This window comes from Callithrix jacchus, chromosome 2 (assembly GCF_049354715.1).
Source record: "Callithrix jacchus isolate 240 chromosome 2, calJac240_pri, whole genome shotgun sequence".
Lineage (NCBI taxonomy): Eukaryota > Metazoa > Chordata > Mammalia > Primates > Cebidae > Callithrix > Callithrix jacchus.
The window spans coordinates 148734154-148754123 of NC_133503.1; the positions used below are offsets into that span (position 1 = coordinate 148734154).

At 34.5% G+C, this 19970-nt stretch overlaps 1 protein-coding gene across 5 annotated transcripts in view; it reads right to left on the minus strand.

The window, feature by feature from the left end:
- The window catches only part of NDUFAF2 (NADH:ubiquinone oxidoreductase complex assembly factor 2), a 234718-nt gene that overhangs the window by 91987 nt on the left and 122761 nt on the right, over nucleotides 1–19970 (minus strand). For all 5 annotated transcript variants that reach the window (XR_013532301.1, XR_013532300.1, XR_013532302.1 and 2 more), the window contains exon 2: nucleotides 3565–3654. Coding sequence is in view for 2 of the 5 variants with exons in the window: in XM_002744928.7 (XP_002744974.1) it covers nucleotides 3565–3654 (90 nt within the window). In the remaining 3 variants the exon portion in view is untranslated. The remainder of the gene's footprint in view (nucleotides 1–3564; nucleotides 3655–19970) is intronic.

The following is a 19970-nucleotide window of genomic DNA, read 5'->3' on the forward strand; positions in this document are numbered from 1 at the left end:
ACAATTAATCACATGCCTAAATTATTACAAGAAATTCCTGTTTCCATATTTTGCCTATGTTCCCCTAAGTCTATTTGTAATGCAGCAGCCATAGTGATCCTGTTAAATATACCTCAGGACTTATGACTACTCTTTTCAAAACCCTATAATGGCTTCCAGTCTCACTAAGAATAAAACCAGAGTCTTTAAAATAGGCTATAAGGCCCCACAGAGTGACAATCCTGTTAACTATCTAACCGTATCCATTACTTTCTCTGTCATTCTATCCCAGTTACACTAGCTTCCTTGCTGTTCTTTAAACATCTGAGCATGCTCCTGCCCATTCCTGCCCCAGGGCTTTTGTACTTGCTCTCCAGTAATGCTGCTCAGATAGTTAGCTGCATGACTAGCTCCTTATGTCTTTATTTAGAAATCATCTCAGCAAAGCCTTTTCTAAACACTATTTAAAACTGCAGGCCGGGCGTGGTGGCTCACGCCTGTAATCCCAGCACTTTGGGAGGCCGAGGCGGGTGGATCACGAGGTCAAGAGATCGAGACCATCCTGGTCAACATGATGAAACCCCGTCTCTACTAAAAATACAAAAAATTAGCTGGGCATAGTGGCGCGTGCCTGTAATCCCAGCTACTCAGGAGGCTGAGGCAGGAGAATTGCCTGAACCCAAGAGGCGGAGGTTGCGGTGAGCTGAGATCACGCCATTGCACTCCAGCCTGGGTAACAAGAGCGAAACTCCATCTCGAAAAGAAAAAAAAAAAAACTGCAAAATTCTCCCCAACACTCCCTATGTCCTCTCCCTGCTTTATTTTCTGTGGCCATTAACATACAATATAGTCTAGTTTTTTATCTGGTGTATCGTTTTTCTCCCACCCCAGAACGTAAGCTCTATGAATGTAGAGGTCCTTAATAATTACCTATGAAATGAACAAAAAGGGCACATTGTTTAATCTATATTGTAGGAGAATATGCAACTTTCAGGTACCGGTATCCTGCTACTAATAACTGACAAATATAATATTCATCTGAACCCAAAATCACTTAATTTACTTTTGCATGGTGTTGAGTTCTTATTTTTCACACTTAATTAATGTGTACCACCATAAAAGTAATTTTTGTTTAGTGTTTGGTTGATACATTTGTTTTAAATATATGTTCCATGGGAGAGCTATGCTGAATTACTAGATCAGGACAGCGATAAAAAGATCAGAACTTCAGTCAAACTTTCTGAAAGTCTCAAAGGCTGAAAAATGAGTCATTGCCTACCCATTTATTTATAACTTAATTATTTCTATAAACATCTTAATTCTATACTATTATTGGAAAAAATGATAAAAACAGACTCATTATAAGAAGGTGCAAGCATTATCTAAGAATTGTAAATGTAACTTATAACACTGGAGTCTGCTAAAATGAGAAAGCTCAATTGCCCCTCCTACATGTTGCCAATTTATGTTCTGTATTTCTTCAAAAACCCTTTTGCATCTACTTATTTTTATGTTCTATTTCTCATAGTTCTAGTATCTTCACAGCTAGTAAGCAGAAATGGAAAAATATTTTTACTGAAATATGTTTACATTCAAATGCTGGCATAAAATAACATAATGCCTATAGCTACCACATGTAAGGTATCATGCTATGCCAACCAAGAGGCAATGAGCCTACTGTTTCCTCATGTATGAAGCTATATAACCCAGATCAATTAACTAACCTTTTTAGGCCTTAGGTGCTCCATCTATTGGGTGATATGGTTTGACTCTGTGTCCCACTCAAATCTCATTTTGAATTGGAATCCCCATGACATCGAAGGAGGGAGGTGATTAGATCATGTGGGCAGCTTCCCCCATGCTGTTCTTGTGAAGTGAGTGAGTTTTCATGAGATCTGATGGCTTTATAAGTGTTTGGAAGTTCCTCCTTCATTCTTGTCTCTACTGCTGCTATGCCAAGAAGGTGCTTGCTTCCCTGTCACTTTCTGCCATGATTGTAAGTTTCCTGAGGCCTCCCCAGCCATGTGAACTGTGAGTCAATTAAATCTCTTTCCTTACCCAGTCTCAGGTATTTCTTGTTTTTCATCTTTTTTTGTTTTTTTTGGGTTTTTTTGAGATGGAGTTTTGCTCTTGTTGCCCAAGAGGAGTGCAATGGCGTGATCTCAGCTCACTGCAACCTCTGCCTCTTGTGTTCAAGCGATTCTCCTGCCTCAGCCTCCTAAGTAGCTGGGATTATAGGTGCGCACCACCATGCCTGGCTAATTTTTTGTATTTTTAGTAGAAATGGGGTTTCACCATGTTAGTCAGGCTGGTCTCAAACTCCTGACCTCACATGATCTGCATGCCTCAGCCTCCCAAAGTGCTGGGATTACAGGCATGAGCCACCATGCCTGGGCTTAGGTATTTCTTTATAGCAGTATGAAAATGACCTAATACAGTGGGTTAATTACAGCGCCTACCTTATGGGGTTTTGTGATAAGTAAACACAGTGATGGTAAAGTAATGGGATAATACCAGGCATCCAGGTAAATACTTGATATGTGTAAGTGATGTATAATATAGGTATTGAGGTTTCAGTTAGGGTTCTTTTAGTTGCACATACCAAAAGCTAACTCAAGCTAGATTTCATGTAATTCAGTGCATACTGATTAAGTACCTACTGGGTGCCTTACTATGTGCCAGGCAATATGCTAGGCACTGTAAAGCAATAAAGGGAAAGACATAACATGGTTATCGGGTACCATTTTGAACTCAGTCTTGGCAGCTGAACTTCATTCAGATAGAAACTGAACTGGGAACCAGAAAGCTGCTGGAAAACTAGGAAATATTCTCTCTATATACTTCTCATTGTAAACTAGTTTCAGTTTTCTTCTCAGTAAATCTGCTTTTTCTACAATATCAGCTTTTCTGAAATAAATCAGCTTTTTATGCAATAAAACTTTGATGGTAGATTAAAGGTGACCACTTACAAACTACTAAGTTTTTATGTTACTGTTACAGCCACACTGAGAGACCAACTGCTGCTGTTTTGTCTCCCTTTGATCTTTTATCTTAATTTCAAAGTCCTAGGAAAGGGATCAAGCATCCATTCTTGTCTAAACAATAGGTCAGTTAATAGGGTCATTGTGAGTTGAAAAAAATACTCCAAATGGTATCTGCAGCAAGTGTCATGCATGAATTATAAAAGGAAAAACTAAAAGTTTAAGTTACTTTGCAAGTTCATGTGTATAGTGAGTGCCAGAAACAGGATTCAAATCCTAGGGTTGTGCAAGTGTAGGGTCACCATATGAAAGTGAGTGCCTGCTTAAATTTTGCATCTTAGGATTTTTGCTTGTCTCACCTTAGTCCCAGTTTTTCTAATGCTTAATAGTTCTTTTTGCTATACATGCATCCCCGTACTAAAAGTTGGCACCTTCACAACTTTCAAAGAATGCAATGTTAAAAAAAAAAACAAAGTTTAAAACATTCAGACAGTAAAATTTTTTTGCAAAGAGAAACATTATATAATTATATATGGTCTTATTGAGTTTGTATATTGTTAGACAATTTACCTCCCATAAGATTCTACTAAAAGCAGAAACTTACCTTCCCATTCTGTAGGAATATCCCCTGGTTCATAGTCTACTTCTTGTTTTTTTGCTGCTTCTACAATTCTTTTCTCTCGAATAGTTTGTCCTATAAGACAAAAGTCATTAATACATTTTTAAATCTATGATACAGTAGTTACTATAATTAATCCTTTAATATTATATAACCCCTTATATGGTTAAAGAATTAAATTAACAGGAAGAGAATAGATTTCATTTTGAATTAGGTATGTTACAAAAGGCAAATTCTAAACTACTGCAGTAATTTATAATTATCTACCACAGCATACAGCAATTAACGGTAAACTTGGTGCAGTGGCTCATGCCTATAATCCCAGCAGTTTGGGAGACTGAAGTGGGTGGCTCACCTGAGCTCAGGAAGTTGAGATCACCCCGAGCAACACGGTAAAACTCCATCTCTACTAAAATACAAAAATTAGCCAGGTATGGTGGTGCACACAGGTAGTCCCAGCTACTCTACTTAGGTGCCTGAGGCAAGAGAATTACTTGAGCCTGGGAGGCGGAGGCTGCAGTGAGCTGAGATTGTGTCACTGTACTCCAGCGTGGGCTACAGAGTGAGACTCCATCTCAAAAAAAAAAAAAAAAAATTCTAAATTCAATGTACAGAAAAAGATTAACCAATCTATAGGGCACTAATGGCCTATAAAAATATTTTAATAATCAACAGAAAGTTCAACTCCTTCTGATTTACATGTATATATCTTAAAGGTACCAATGGCTGCTGCAATCACCCAATAAAATTGATACTCATGACTGTTACTAAGTGTGTAACGGACCAAAGACCCTGCAGCCACCCTGTCCCTAATACATTGACAAACCCAAGGGAACCTAGCCATGGGTTGAATTCCGTGGCCCATCTGAATCATTCCCTCTCAAGGGAACTTAAAAGAAGAATGACACAAATTGGTTATTGGTTTGGTTATGACTATGGTGGATTGAAGGTCACCATTTACAAGCTACTAAGTTCATATGTTACTGTTAGAGCCACAGTGAGAGGCCAACTGCTGCTGTTTTGCCTCTCTTTGATCTTTTATCTCAATTTCAAAGTCTGTGGTTCTTCAGATGAGAAATTAACATCTGGAGTGGAATAGTAGCAATGTAGAAACATGAAAGCAGAGAGAACAGTAAAGAAAAAGTTGGTGAGAAGTCAAGAATGGAATGAGAATGCCTAATGCTTACATTACTCCATAATAAAAAGTTGATTCGTGCATATTTTAAGTTTATGTAGGAGGCATAAAACTATTAGTTATTTTCTTCTGTTTTCAGAAAGTCTTATATCTTTCAAAACAGCTTCGTCAAAATGGTTGCTTCAAATCATGTTCCTTTCTCATTGAAACTTTGAGCCTGCAGAAACCAGGCAGGCTTTCTACTACCTACTATTTAACAAGTGTGCCTGCCTACTCTAGGGAATGTGAGCTGAGACAGAGAAGTCATCAAAGAGCAATGATAAAGAGAGCAGCATGGCTTAAAAGTGATCAGACCAGTCAGGGAGAGAAATTTGGACCTTACAAAATACTCCTTTCTCTTATCACTCCACTCCTAGGCCAATCTTACACTATGCTAAATATACTGGCTTACATAATTAAATATATCAACCTTGATACCTACAAATCTCTCTTGCACTACCTGATATTCTATTAACTATAAATTCCATTAAATGTGGGCAGGAAACTTCTGGGAGTGACTGTGCAGGAGAAAGAAAGACATAAGAGGAAAGCCTGAGAAGGCTGAATGGCTGGTTTTATTTCTTCCGTCTTAGTAATATTAAGTGTAAGGCTGGGAGTTCATAGACCACCCATTAAGGCTAATAAACCTTAAGAATGTGGTCAGGGAAGTTCTGCATTTCATTATGAAGTCATTTAATCAGGTGGATTTAATCCTAACACAGAAGTTCCCCAAGTTCCACAAAGAGGAGTTACCTTCTGCTCATCTTACCCAATAAATTTACAGTAGGACAAGGGACTGGTAGTAAAAGTTGTAGGGACAAGGATTAGGGTAAAAGGAGCCTATGACAATGACATGTGCATTTCTCTCATAGTAGAGGCTCAATATATGTACATGTATTTTTACTAAAACACTATTCACATTCACATATATATCATAACAAGTTACTATAAATTTAGTATTTGTAATTTAGCACACATTAAAGTATGCTTATATGACAATTTTCAAAATGTGTTAGTCAAATACCTATGTCTTCATATAGTCCTTATCTAATTACCAAAATGTAAGAATATCTTTTTGGAGTAACAGTTATAGAGAGGAAAACTATGGTCTAAAATAAAAATTCAAATACATGGGATCCTCAAAGTACATGTGTGATCTTTAAATTTTTAAATGTACATCAATAAAGTTTAGCACACGGGAGAGGATAGACAGGTCTATAGTTCTCAGTAGCACTACTAAATGTATATATATAAAACAGGCATATCTGCAACAAAACAAATTAAATTTTTATTCCTACTCTTAAGTCTATCAACTTCATGTAAGGTCTACCAAGGATTAAAATTAAAAGTTATACGTGTGTGTGTGTGTGTGTGTGTGTGTGTGTGTGTGTGTAAAGACAGGAAGAGTAATTAATGAGCTAGTTTAATTTCAGGACAATCACTGAGTAAACCTTCGTTTAGAAATAGGTGACATCAAAGATGTGTTTTTAAAAGTATACATCTTTAGAAATGTAAAATAAAGCTATTAGCTTATTAAATAAATTCTTTGTAATCAGACATGTTTATCTCCTCAATAAATTACTGTAAAACTACTCCCTTTTTTGGAATAAATGCTACTCATATAATTTTTATGAACTAGGAATGGAATTTATGCCTCCCACTGAGTAAGGAATTATGCACAAATTGTACACTTACTGATACTAATATGCTTTCATGCAATTGTAAAGACAATCCCTATCATTGCAAAAAATCTCCATCCTCATGAATATAGCAAATTTAAGTACCTGCTCAAGTATCAAAATTTTAGGATCTGATTTACATTTAAAAATTAACTTGGTAACAAAAACATTTAATTCAATATATGTGTAGGTTAAGTAATATAACAAAATAATTGACATTGGTAGACTCAATGAGTATTATTAAGTAAAATAGTGCATAGTTGTTTTATTTAATACTAAACAATATTATATTTAATTGAAACACAGAGTGAATTCAAGAAGGTGGTAATGGTCAACAATCTATGGATTTAAAGACCATAGATATAACAGTATATTTTTCCAAACTTTAAAAACTTTAAAGCTAGCTGATGTCGAGTCAATTGTCCTAGGAGGATAGCAGATTTCCTATTTCTTTGTTTAGAAAAATATAGATCCCATTTAGTTTTTTAAAAAAAAGAAAGGAAGAAAAAATAATAAAAGGCGAGATCCTGAGGCATATCATAGATGACAAAGGTTTAGGTCAAAGACAGATTTCACCTGTTCTACTGAACTTCTAAGGATAGAGCATGAGTACCCTGGACACAGACATAGGAAGGAGACTCTAGAGCAGAATCCTAAACTTCAGCCATTCAAGTACCATCTTTGTGATTTTTGCCATACCTTACAGTACTATATCTTAATATTTTTCTTTACAGTAATTTGCATTTTTCCTCAATGCTCATTTCTACCTTTCCCTAAAAAATATTCATGAAATCACTGACTTAATGTATTAGTTGTATTTTTTGTTCACCCATAAAAATAGATTTAAAAAATGTAAAGGGTTGTCTTTATGTCATCTAAAGTCATCTTGTAGACCACACTTGGGAAACCACACTGCAGACCACATTGTTTGAAGATTCAGGCCCAGCCACATATATGGTGATACAAGGCATAAAAACCAATATAACCAGTAGGAAATTCCTATGAACAGGGAATGGTGTTGAATTATCAAAGTCTTGCTTCGATTATGTTTACCCTTGATTTCATAAAATCCTGTAGGGTACAACAATGTTTTGTTAGGTTTGAAGGAAGAAGGGAGAGCTCCTAGATTTCCAGAGAGAGGCAGGAAAAAAAAAATAACATTAACATTTATGGCATGTTTACCATGTGCCAGACAATGAACTAAGGTTTAGCTCTGCATGAGTAATTTCATTTAAGCTTTATAATGCTATGAGGTACTATTATTACTTCACTTTAATTAACCATTTATATATGTCATTTATAAAGAGATTGAGGCTTAAAAGAACTTAAGACATTTACTTGGTAGCAAACAGAAATCAGGATTTGAACATGGTCTTTTGACTCCAGATCCTAGACACTTAACCACTAAGATATGTTGCCAGACTTTCAGATAACTACTAATGTTACATCTTTAAACTGACTATATTTCAGCTGGTAAAATACAAGGGCTAAGCTAAAAAGCAACAGTCACTGCCATTTCTTAAAAGATTACAAAATAAACTATTTCTTTCCAAAAAAGAAAAAAGGAAAAACCCTGCCTTTCATTAAGGTGTTTCAGAATGTAGAAAACACATCTTAAATCACTTAACTTAATCCTAATAATAGAGTCATTAAAACTTCAATGAAGAAGATTTGGAAAATACCAAAAAGTAGAAAAAAATTAAAATGATCTGTAAGCACATGACCCAAAATATCATATTAACATGTTATTCTATTTCCTTTCAGTTTATTATAACTAACAGATCATAAATACACAACACATATACTTGTGCACATGTATTTATAAGATTAAAGTTGTACCTATATCCTTTTTCCTACCACATGGAAAATATGAAAATTTTCATGTCATTGTTCCATAACTTACAAAGAAAAATCAACGTTCAGTTTCTGAACTTGTTCTGACATTCTGAGGAAAAAGAAATTTCTTGTAAAAATGTGTTAATAACATTTCTTTTGTTCAACTGTGTTTAAAATGTGAAGATAAAAGTAAAAAAGACTGCCTTGTTAAGCCCAGGCTATAAAGCAAGTTAAAAAAATACTAAAAACGAAAATTTATGCCAATTAAAGATATGTATCCAAGATGCCATACAAAGGAAGTTTTATAAATTAAGGCAGAACTTCAAGACCAGGGGAGGAAGAAAGAGGTAAAGTATAGTGATCCATACATTCTTTATGTTAACATGTAACGGATTTATTAATGATATTTTAAGATGAATTAATAAACACTTAAAAATTATCACTTTTATGTGTTTAAAATAAATTTTATTGTATATATTTAACGGATATAACATGATGTTGTGAGATATGGATAGACAGTAAAAAGGTTACTAAAAGTGAAGCAAATTAAAATATACATCATCTCACAGTTACCCCTTTTTGCGTGTGGCAAGAGCAACTAAAATCTACTCATTTAGCATGAATCCTACACACAGAACAATTTTATTACCAGTAGTCTTCATGAACATTAGAGCTCTAGATTTGTTCACCATACATATCTGCTACTTTGTATCCTTTGATGCATATCTCCCTTCTCCCCACCACCCCTTCCTGTCCCAGGTGACCACTGTTTTGTTCCTGGTCTCTGTATACAATCAGCCCTCTGTATCCATGGGCTCTGCATTCACAGATTCAATGGACCACAACTGAAAATATTTGGGAAAAAAATGATAAAATAACAATACAACAATAAAATAGAAATTTAAAATACAGTATAACAACTATATAGCATTTAGACCATATTTGGTATATAAGTAATTTAGAAATAATTTAAAGTATACAGAAGTATGTGGACAGGTTATATACAAATACTATGCCATGTTATATGAGTGACTTGATCACTACAGATTTTTGATCAAAATTTTTTGGTAAAAAATTAGTTGATCATATATGTTTAGACTGATTTCTAGGCTCTCTATTCTGTTCCACTGATCTATATGTCTATTTTTGATGCCAGTATCATACTGTTTTGATTATTATAGCTCTGTAATAAAATTTTAAATCAGAAAGCATTAAAAAGTGTTTATTAATTTTAAATCAAGGTTGCTTCCAATTTTGTTTTGCTTTCTAAGAATTGTTTTGGTTCTCTGAGGTCTTTTATGGTTCTATACAAATATTAGGATTATTTTCCTAACATTTATGAAATATCTGTGAAGAATGCCATTGGAATTTTGATAGAGATTGTGCTACATATGTATGCTGGTTTGAGTACTATGAACATTCTAACAATATTAATTCTTCCAATCCATGTGCATGGGATATCCTTCCCTTTATTTGTATCTTCTTTAGTTTCTCTCATCGGTGTTTTATAGTTTTTGGTGTACCTATTTTTCACCTCCTTACTTAAATTTATTCCTTAGTATCTTATGTTATTCAATCCTATCATAAATGGGATGGTTTCTTGATGTCTTTTTCAATTAGGCTGTGTATTAAAATGCAAATTTTTGTATGTTGATTTTTGTATCCTGTAACTTTATTGAATTCATTTATTAGTTCTAACAGGTTTTTTATTTTTTGTAAAATCTTTAAATTTTTTTTTAACATATAGAATCATGTTTTCTACAAATAAATATAATTCTATTTCTTTTCTGATTTGGATGCCTTTTATTTCTTTTTCTCATCTGATTGATCTTGCTAGTACTTCTAGTACTACGTTGAATAGAATGGGTAAGAGTGCATGTCCTTCCCTTGCACCAGACCTTAGTGGAAATGTTTTCAGTTTTTCCCCATAGATTATAATGTTAACCGTGCATTTTTAATAAACGGCCTTTATAACATTGAGATATTTTCCTTCTGTAACTAAACTGTTGAGAATTTTTATCAAGAAAGGATATCAGACTTTGTTGAAACTTTTTTCTGCACTAATGATGATCATGTAGTTTTTATCTTTCATTCTGTTGATGTAATGTGTCACATTGATTTGTGTATGTTAAACCAGTCTTGCATGCCAGCAGTACATCTCCCCACTTGGTCCTGGTGTATAAGCTTTTTGATGTGTTGTTGGATTTGGTTTGCTAATGTTTTATTGAAGAGTTTTGCACCAATGTTCATCAGAAAAATTGGTCTGTAGTTTTCTTGTGATGTCTTTGTCTGGCTTAGGAATCAAGGTAATGCTGGCCTCATAAAATGTTTGGAAGCATTCTCTGTAGCTGTATTTTTTAGAGGAGTTAAGAAGTATCGGTACTATTTCTTCTTTGACTGTATGGTAGAATTCAGCTGTAAAGCCATCTGGTGTTCGGCTTTTCTTTGTTGGGGGTTTTCTACTACTTCTTTAATCTCTTTATTAGTTCTTGGTCTGTTCAGGCTTTCTATTTCTTCCTGACTAAATCTTGGTAGGTTGTATTTTTCTAGGAATTCATCCATTTCCTCTAGGTTACCCAATTTGTTGGCACATAGTTGTTCATAATAGTCTTGTATTATCCTTTTCATTTCTGAGGCATCTGCTATAATTTCATCACTTTCATTTTTTATTTTGTTTGAATCTTCTTTTCTTAGGCTGGTTAAGGGTCTATAAATTTTGTTTTCAAAAAACCAACTCTTTATTTTATTGATTCTTTCAAAGGCTTTTTGTTCTCTATTTGATTTATTTCTGTTCTGATTTTTATTATTTCCTTCCCTCTGCTTATTTGGGATTTAGTCTGTTCTTTTTCTGGTTCCTTAAGGTGTAATATTAGACTATTTAAAATATTTCTTGTTTTTAACACAGGCATTAATTGCTATAATGTCTCTTTTAGAAATGCCTTTGCTGCATTCCATATGTTTTGGTATGCTGGGCTGCCAAAGTCATTTGTCTTAAGACATTTTAAAAATTTCTCTTTTGATTTATTCTTTGAAGAAGATCTCTTTGGGTTCAATCTATCTGGGGAGCACCTCAGAGTGTCTGGGGAGTTGGGTTCCTCAGCTCAAGGCCTTTCAAAACTACTATAAGCACCTCGGACGTGAGGTACAGGTTCACTCTCAAAGGCACAAGTGAATGCAATTCTCCCACTAAGCCAGGGTCTATTGCTCTGAGGCACACTCTAGCATCTTGGGCCCAAGGGCTGGGATATAGCTGTGGTTCTGACCCTTTAGTTTTATTAAAAAAAAATAAATCAATACATATTCTACAAAGTTCTCTCATAATTATGAAGAGTCTAAAGGAATTCTGAAACCAAAATGTTTGAGAACTATATATACCACTGAAAAAAAACCAGGACTCTATGAAGCCACAGCAATAGAAAATAAAGATAAATAGATGGATAAATAAAAATTGGGGAGATAAAAGGGCTCTTGCTTACCATGCTGATAAACAGCAAATGTGAAACAAGTATTTTCAGAGTTGGAAAATCATTATTTTCTAACTATCATGACTGGTTCTGGTAAAAATTACAAATGGAAGGGGATTGTTTTTGTTTTTATTTAGAAAGTTTCCCTTTCTTCTGCATATAGTGTTCTTACACATATGAAAGCTGCACAAGACATTATTTAAAGTATGGTTAGAAATAAGATTTCTAATTTTACTACTTACAAATACTGCCTTCCTAGGGTTTCAGTGACCCTGTAGGTCAGTAAGACTCTTAAAGGTGCCTGTGGCAGGAAACACCAATGGTTCTTAAGAATGAAACAGCTGACTCAGGCATCTCTCCTTTCCTGGGCCACTATTCCTTTCTTAATTCATTCACACAGGCCAGGAGAGATATTTGGGCGCCTTTAAGCTTTACAGTTCAGACTTTCAGAGCTCACAAGATATCTAAGACAGTGAAGGAGGCATTTTCTTCCACTAGTACCAAATCAAAGGTAGAGGACTATAGAGCTGTAACTCACAAGCATATGTAATCCTTGGTGATAGTTTTCAACCAGTTGTCTACTTCTAGTCCAATATTTTCCATTGATGGGGTAGCAGGAGGAGAGATGAGTGTAATTTGGAGGTGATTTCGGGGTTGAAAGGAAGGTTGGGTTGAGTGAGGTGACACATTTCTGAGACAGATGTTTCCTTGTATATAAGCAAGCTTCAGACTTTTGATGCCTGACAGGAGCCCCTGGCTTGGAGGAATGGTGATCAAATAGGTAGGACAACCAGAGTAAGATCCTTATAGTCTGACTGATGTCTGTCCTTTTATAGCAGTGGCAGCAAGCAGTACAACCGTGAGATAATTTTAAATCAGTTTGTTGACTGGTGGTGATGTATAAAAGACTGGATTCTGCATACAAAAGGAGGTTTAGAAGTGTCAATGCATAATGTATAAAAGTGAGAACTATTGAAAGCCAAGCGCCACACTACATATATGTAGGTCTTAGAAATGTCTAGCATTTTACTTCATTTACTTCCTTTCCATTACTGTGGTAATCATACATTGAAAACTGTGTTTTTAAACACAAAGAAATAACAAATATAATGTTGAAAAATCATTTTTGTTTGCTGGCTTTCAAACTTTGTTATTCTGAAACATTGCAAATAAAATGAACACCAATTAAGAGCACTAAAATAGGAATTCTTATACTGAAAGCAATTTTTACATATGACTTAAAGTATAATTTGACTAAAGTTATTCAAATGCAGTATCTATTTATTAAGAACTTGCTGTGCACCAAACAATATTTACGTTCCTTTCATGTTTTATCTTTTATCTTTAAAACAGTCTTCTACAGATGAGAAAAAAGAGGCATAGGGTAGTTAACTTATCCATATGTTCATAGCTGATTAAAGTTGTATAGCTAGCATTTGAACTCAAGCATTTCTATGACTCCAAGCATAAGCTTTTTCTGTTTAAGATTTTTAAATTAGCATTTACAAAGTTTGTATATAGTATTATTACAGATACCCAATTAAAAACTAACATTTTATTCATGATTAGCATAAGCTATTATTCCACATAGTGATTAAATTATCTGACATGTCCTACATATACTTAGGTGAACATGGAAAACTATCTCCACAGATAATATATTTTTAAAGCAATTACAGAAGTATTAAAGATAAGCTTTCAGAATTTTTAAGACTGCCAACTAGTTTAATGGATTATCTAAAATCTTATTAGCTTTCTCATATTTACAAGTGTTCTACAAGGACTCTCAACTTGTTCTATCACAGAAAATCCAACATTATATCAAAATGCTTGGTTATTCTGAAATGCTTTATATACTATGATTTAGCTTTTCATATCTGAAAAGATAAAAGGTCTTAAACTACACCCAGAAAGACGGCAGAACAATTCCAAGTAATCTATTTCCTATATTAGTGAAAATGTCTTGTGGTATGCTTAAAGCACACCAATATTCTGTTTAAACTGGACTTCATTCATGAATTTTTTAAAGCCACAAATAAAATTTTAATCTCAAAGTACATAAGAAGAATATCACAATTTAAGAAAAAAAGATAACCTATTGTAAATTTGTGTTTGTGCTTTCCACAAGGACAATAAACTCTTATTGACTGTTAATTTTTAAAAGTACCATGAGAGCATTATATTCGAACAAATCTTTAGAGTTCTAAAAACATCTGTAATTCAACCAACAAATATACACTGAATAAACTTTGCATTAATCTAAGAAGATATAATTAAGCAGGTTCATTTTCTGATTATATTCCCAAATCAAACATGTAAGTCTTAGAAATGTCTAACATTTTACTTCATTTACTTCCTTTCCATCACTGAGGAAATCATACATTGAAAACTGTCTTTAAAAAAAAGAAATAACACTTGCATATTATGTTGAAAAATCATTTCTTTTTCAAAATGAAAGGAATTTTTGATCCACTGAAAAAGCACAGTTGCAATTGCACCTGATCTACTCTCCAAAAGAAGGTAACCATTCAAACAAAAAATATAAATAATGAATGTATGACTATTTAGTCCATGTAATAATGTGTTCACTCTGAAGAGCTGAAAGAAGCAGCCATTTCAGGTTTTGATTGATGTGTAGGAATCAGCTTTTGAAAGTACTCCATTCATTTAATACCTTCTATACTTCTTTGTAAAGCTAAATTATCTCCAACGTATGAAGTATATTCATAATTGAAAATTTGAACATTTAAAAAAATCACAAAAATGAATATTAGGTGATTCTGTTATGAATGTATCTAAATTATAACATGAGTTAACGTGTCTTAAACACACACAAAAAGGAAGGAAAAAAGGCGAGGAATAAATTTTTTTTAGCTAAATTAAATAGGCTTTAAGATATTATAAAGAATTTCAAGTTTTAACAAAACTATTTTATAATGAGAGAACATTTATGAATGTGATTGGAAATCTTATTTAATAGTGACTCAAGCAAACAAATTCCAATCTGGTACACCCTTGATATAAAAAAAACCCAAAAAATATAAATAAAAAGAATATTTTCTTCTTTCAAAATTAGTAAATACAGTATGGTATAAAATAATATAATCAAGTATTTAATTTTCACTTTGAAAATCTAATTTGGAGTTGGGGCTTTCAATATACAGGTAAAAAGAGAAGGAAGGAAATAATTTAAAATGATGGCAAATATTACTAGAATTTCGAGAATTATAAAATTATAGTACTTATAAAGCTTGAGTCAAGCCCAAACTTTATTTTCAGATTTGAAATGTAGCAGATGCAGTTGATTATGTGATTGATTTCTAGACCCAAATGGTTTCACAGAAATCAAGTACTTGGTCATTAATCACAGACTATAAAAGAGTCAAAGACCATACTGTTATCCATTGTTGCTAATTCACAGAATATGTGGCAGTTTTAAATATGAATAATTTAATAAAAATAGAGTGCATTTTGTGGTACATTAGTCTCAATTTTTAAAAATTATATTTATTAATCCATGAAATTACTAATACTCTTCATTAATCTATTTAATTTAGTTAGCCACCAGGCACCACTGATCACTAATAAATAGAAACATACTCTGATATAGAAGGAGACCACATGAACATCTAATGAAATATGATAGTTATCAAGTTAACAGGAGCTACACTAGTATTTGTGAACAGATCGCCAAGCTCAAAAATTAGATTTAGCTGATAAAAGGCTGGGGTGCCAATAATTCTCAAACTCTTGTCATTAAAAATGTCTTCTTTAGAGGTTCAATTTACAAAACTATTCAAGCAGAGCCTCTCTGGTTGAGGCAGGGGTCCAGAGTACCACCCACCTTTTCTCTCCTCTCTTTAAATGTGGTTACCTCCTCACACTCCTAGGAGTCTAAGGAGTCCTGTGAAAATCACTGATTCAGATCAAGTACTGTACTTCTGAGATTCCCAGTCTGTCCAGGAACATATAACAAAATCAAGATCTTACCAACGGTTAGAAAGACCAGCATTCATTTACTTCTTTCCCTATACTATTTTTCATTTAGTTAGTCAAGCAATCTGTCACAAACTACTGAGTAACTGGTAGTAACACGACGTAGGATTTTTCCTACAGTTCTGTTCTCCAAGAACATATAAAGCCTACTTCAGCTGTGAATCTATGATTTAAAGCTGGAACTTGATTTAAGGCTTGTTTCCAGTGTTCAGAAAGGATGAGTTCAGTGAGAAGTCATTTTCTCACGTTGGAATAAGAAGTACTTAGGAAGAGACAAAGCAAGTCTGAACAGCAAGAGGGAAAAACAACGCTCCAATTCACTTGTCATCAAGGAGGCAGGCCTTCACTGGGGAGGCATTCTTAATACTTTGAACCCCTCAGAACTGGAGGCTGCTGTGAAGGGGAAGATTTAGGTAGTTTGACACGAATTATCAGCAGTGAAAGGAAAGAAAAGTCCACAAGAAAAATTTTTATATAGTACCATATTTTTTGTTTGTATGGTTTTCTGAGACAGAGTCTTGTTCTGTCGCCCAGGCTGGAGTACAGTGGCGTGATCTCAGCTCACTGCAATCTCAGCCTCCTGGGTTCAAGTGATTCTCATGCCTCAGTCTCCTGAGTAGCTGGGATTACAGGGACGCAGCACCACGCCCAGCTAATTTTTGTATTTTTAGTAGAGACAGGGTTTCACCATGTTGGCCAGGCTGATTTCGAACTCCTGACCTCAGGTGACCCACCCGCCTTGGCCTCCCAAAGTGCTAGAATTACAGGCTTGAGCCACTGTGCCCGGCCACAGCACCATATTATTTTAGTCATTAGTTTAAACTCTTTCTATGACAAACTTTTCCCTGGCTAATAACTAACAAAATTGGATGACATGAATTTTACCTTTGTTCTCTATTTTAGTTCGCTGGTAGAAAGACATGTTAATAAGCTGTGATTGCACCAAAAGGCAGACAGTAGAAGCATGAAAAACAAAAGTTAATTCCATTTTGCGTGTGAAGGCTGTAAAAAGACCATTAATCTTGCTATTTTTCCCTACTTATTCCTTATTTCTCAATGATGGTCAAAAAGATAAACACTTTAGCCACAAATAGTAAGATCTGCAACAAAGTATTACTTTAAGATGGGGGTCTCCAAAAATAGAGTGCATATAAAAGTGAAGCTGTGGCTCAAGCCTGTAATCCCAGCACTTTGGGAGGCCGAGGCGGGTGGATCACGAGGTCAAGAGATCCAGACCATCCTGGTCAACATGGTGAAACCCCGTCTCTACTAAAAATTACAGAAAATTAGCTGGGCATGGTGGCACGTGCCTGTGGTCCCAGCTGCTCAGGAGGCTGAGGCAGGAGAATTGCCTGAACCCAGGGGGCGGAGGTTGCGGTGAGCCGAGATTGCGCCATTGCACTCCAGCCTGGGTAACAAGAGCGAAACTCCGTCTCAAAAAAAAAAAAAAAAAAAAAAAAAAAAAAAAAAAAAAAAAAAGTGAAGCTTGCCTCTCTACTCATGGATGTACTGGTAGCCCATGCCCGGATACTTACCTCCAAAAGAATCAAATAATTGGAGTTAAAAAGTCTTTATTCTTAGTAGCAAATGACAAAGCTTAACACTTTTTCCCTATTCCTTGCTACTTTCTTATAAGCTTCCAGGTTCTGAAGGTCGTGTAATTAGTCTAATTTGACAATATATCAATAATATTATGTTAATTTGGCATATTAATGTTATCTGATTCATTTAGATGAGCAGAATTATATTTATTGAGCAACAATTATGTATATGGTATTATTGGGCACTTTATTTTTATTTTCTTGCTTAATTCTCACAACAATCTTCACTTTCATAATTGAGGAAACTAAAGCTCAAAGAAAATTTAATGGATGAGGAAAGGTGTGTCTTGAATTATGTTTAATTTTTACATGGAAATTTAAGAAAATGTACTAACATAATCACCTCCTACACTACAAAACCAGCGTCCACATACAGTCCAGTTCACACTGCCTCCCTTTTTAATTTCTGCCTTCTTTTCATAACTTATTTTACAACCACATCACATATACTTTTCACATTCTCCCTTTGCTTTATGCTACAGAACAACCTAACTATTCTGTGACAATAGCACCACTTATTGGCTGGCAAAGGTATTAAAATAATCTGAAATCAGTATCCGCTTTCTTACCTTTAGAAAGATAATGCATAATTTGGGCTTGCTTTTTCTTCTGCCTTTTTTATTTTAGCTGACTCACACCCACCTGAAAAAGCGTTTTTCTCATATATACTTACATCTCCTATTTTTGTCTTTCATATCTGCTTTCAAAAACCCGTCAAATTACTTTATCTATTGATTTCACTGCTAATCACATTGTTTGCTTATATGAAGTAATTCAGATGAATTGTGAATTAAAAGTGATTTGTGAATCATTGTGGAAACAGAACTACAATTTATAACGCAGTTTCTATTTTAAAATGTGTTGAATTTAAACAAACTACATACATGGAACTTTTAGGATTCAACTGATTTGTAAGTTGGGAAACTGAAACTTGCCATATTACTAAAACATATAAAAGTATAGTCTTCTGTTGTGGTGTACAAGGTAAATAAAGGAATAGAATGCTAAAACAAAGCAATGCTATATATATTTTCCTCCTCTTAAGAGTTAATATACATTTTCTTGTCTTGTGGTATTTGAATCTCACACTACATATAATGGAACATTCAAATATTTGTTGATAACAATGAGGTCCACTGCTACTTTGCAGTGACCCCTTTAGAATTATACTAATGGTGTAAGAGAGAATAAGCTCCCATTATTTTAGCTTTATCTCTACGATGGAAACTAACAGGATTTCATCTATAACTCTAACCACTCAATGAGCTCCAATCATAAACTTTTGTTTAAAGCAATGCTCTCTACTTGTATGTCTTTATATTTCTGCTACACAGAGTTGTGTATTCTCCTGTAAAACTGAGCTTAGCATTTAGTCGCTGAAATGGTCCCACCTATATGAGTAAGGCCTATAAGTTCCTACCTGTGAGAATTTTACATTGAAGCAGAGGAACATGTAAGATATCCCAAGTCAATTTGTCAACATGAAGTCATTTTTGTTGCTGATACCAATTAAGTAGTAAGGGAGTTTTGTTCCTTGAATTTTGCCCTGTATCTCAGTTGTAGAAATCGTTACTGAATGCTACTGAGAGCTGGTCTAATGGTGATGTCACTGCCCAGGTGTCGACCATTTTCCTCACTGTTAGCTATTCCTGTCTCGCAAATCACCTGCCCAGGACTATTCTATTGGCTCCCTGAGACTTGGAAACCTATGGTCTGGCCTGCTTGATCAGTGGTTATGATATCCACCTCTCCCAGGTCTGAACTGCTGTTTCTTTCAAATCTGTCAAATATATTGATAGGACTGTTATTTTACTCATTTCCTAATTATAAATGACAGTTGTTTTTACAATGTGAATATACTTAACAATATTGAACTGTACCCTTAAAACTGGTTAAGCTGTTATATTTTTATTTTATTTTTGTTTTTTTCTCGAGATAGAGTCTCACTCTGTCACTCGGGAATGAGTATAGTGGCATGATCGTGACTTACTGCAGCCTTGAACTCCTGGGCTCTAGAAATCCTCCCACCTCAGTCTCTGGAGTAGCTAGGACTATAGGGACATGCCACCTTGCCCAGCTGATTTTTAAATTTTTTGTGGAGATGAGGTCTCATGATGTTGCCCAGGCTGGTCTTTAACTCCTGGCCTCAAGCAATCCTACCAACTCATATGTTTTATTTTTTAGCACAATTTAAAAATTTTTTCATTATTTTTAAAAGTTCAGTTTTTTTTCCTACCCTGACAATGCAAACTTGCAACAAAATATATTTTATTTCAAGATTTCCTTTTATTTTATATCCACACCAAGATCTTCATACAGGTCCTTCTCATTTCATATCTATATTAATTTTAAAAACCTAACCATATTGCATTCTGATGTCTATTATTTACTATTCAGAAGTCCTTTCTTTAGGGAACTACTCCATTCCATACAATCCTACTTTGTCCATGGGGTTTGTGTGGGACTACCACCCTTCTACCTAGAGGTAGCAATGTAAACCAAGTTTGACCCATGGTATTCTATCCTTTTAGCCACATAAACTATTTCAGGGATGGGTACATGACCCCAGCTGAGCCAATTAAGAGTTTTCCTAGAACTTTTGCTGGTGCTTCCAGGAAAAGATACTTTCTCAGCTTCTATG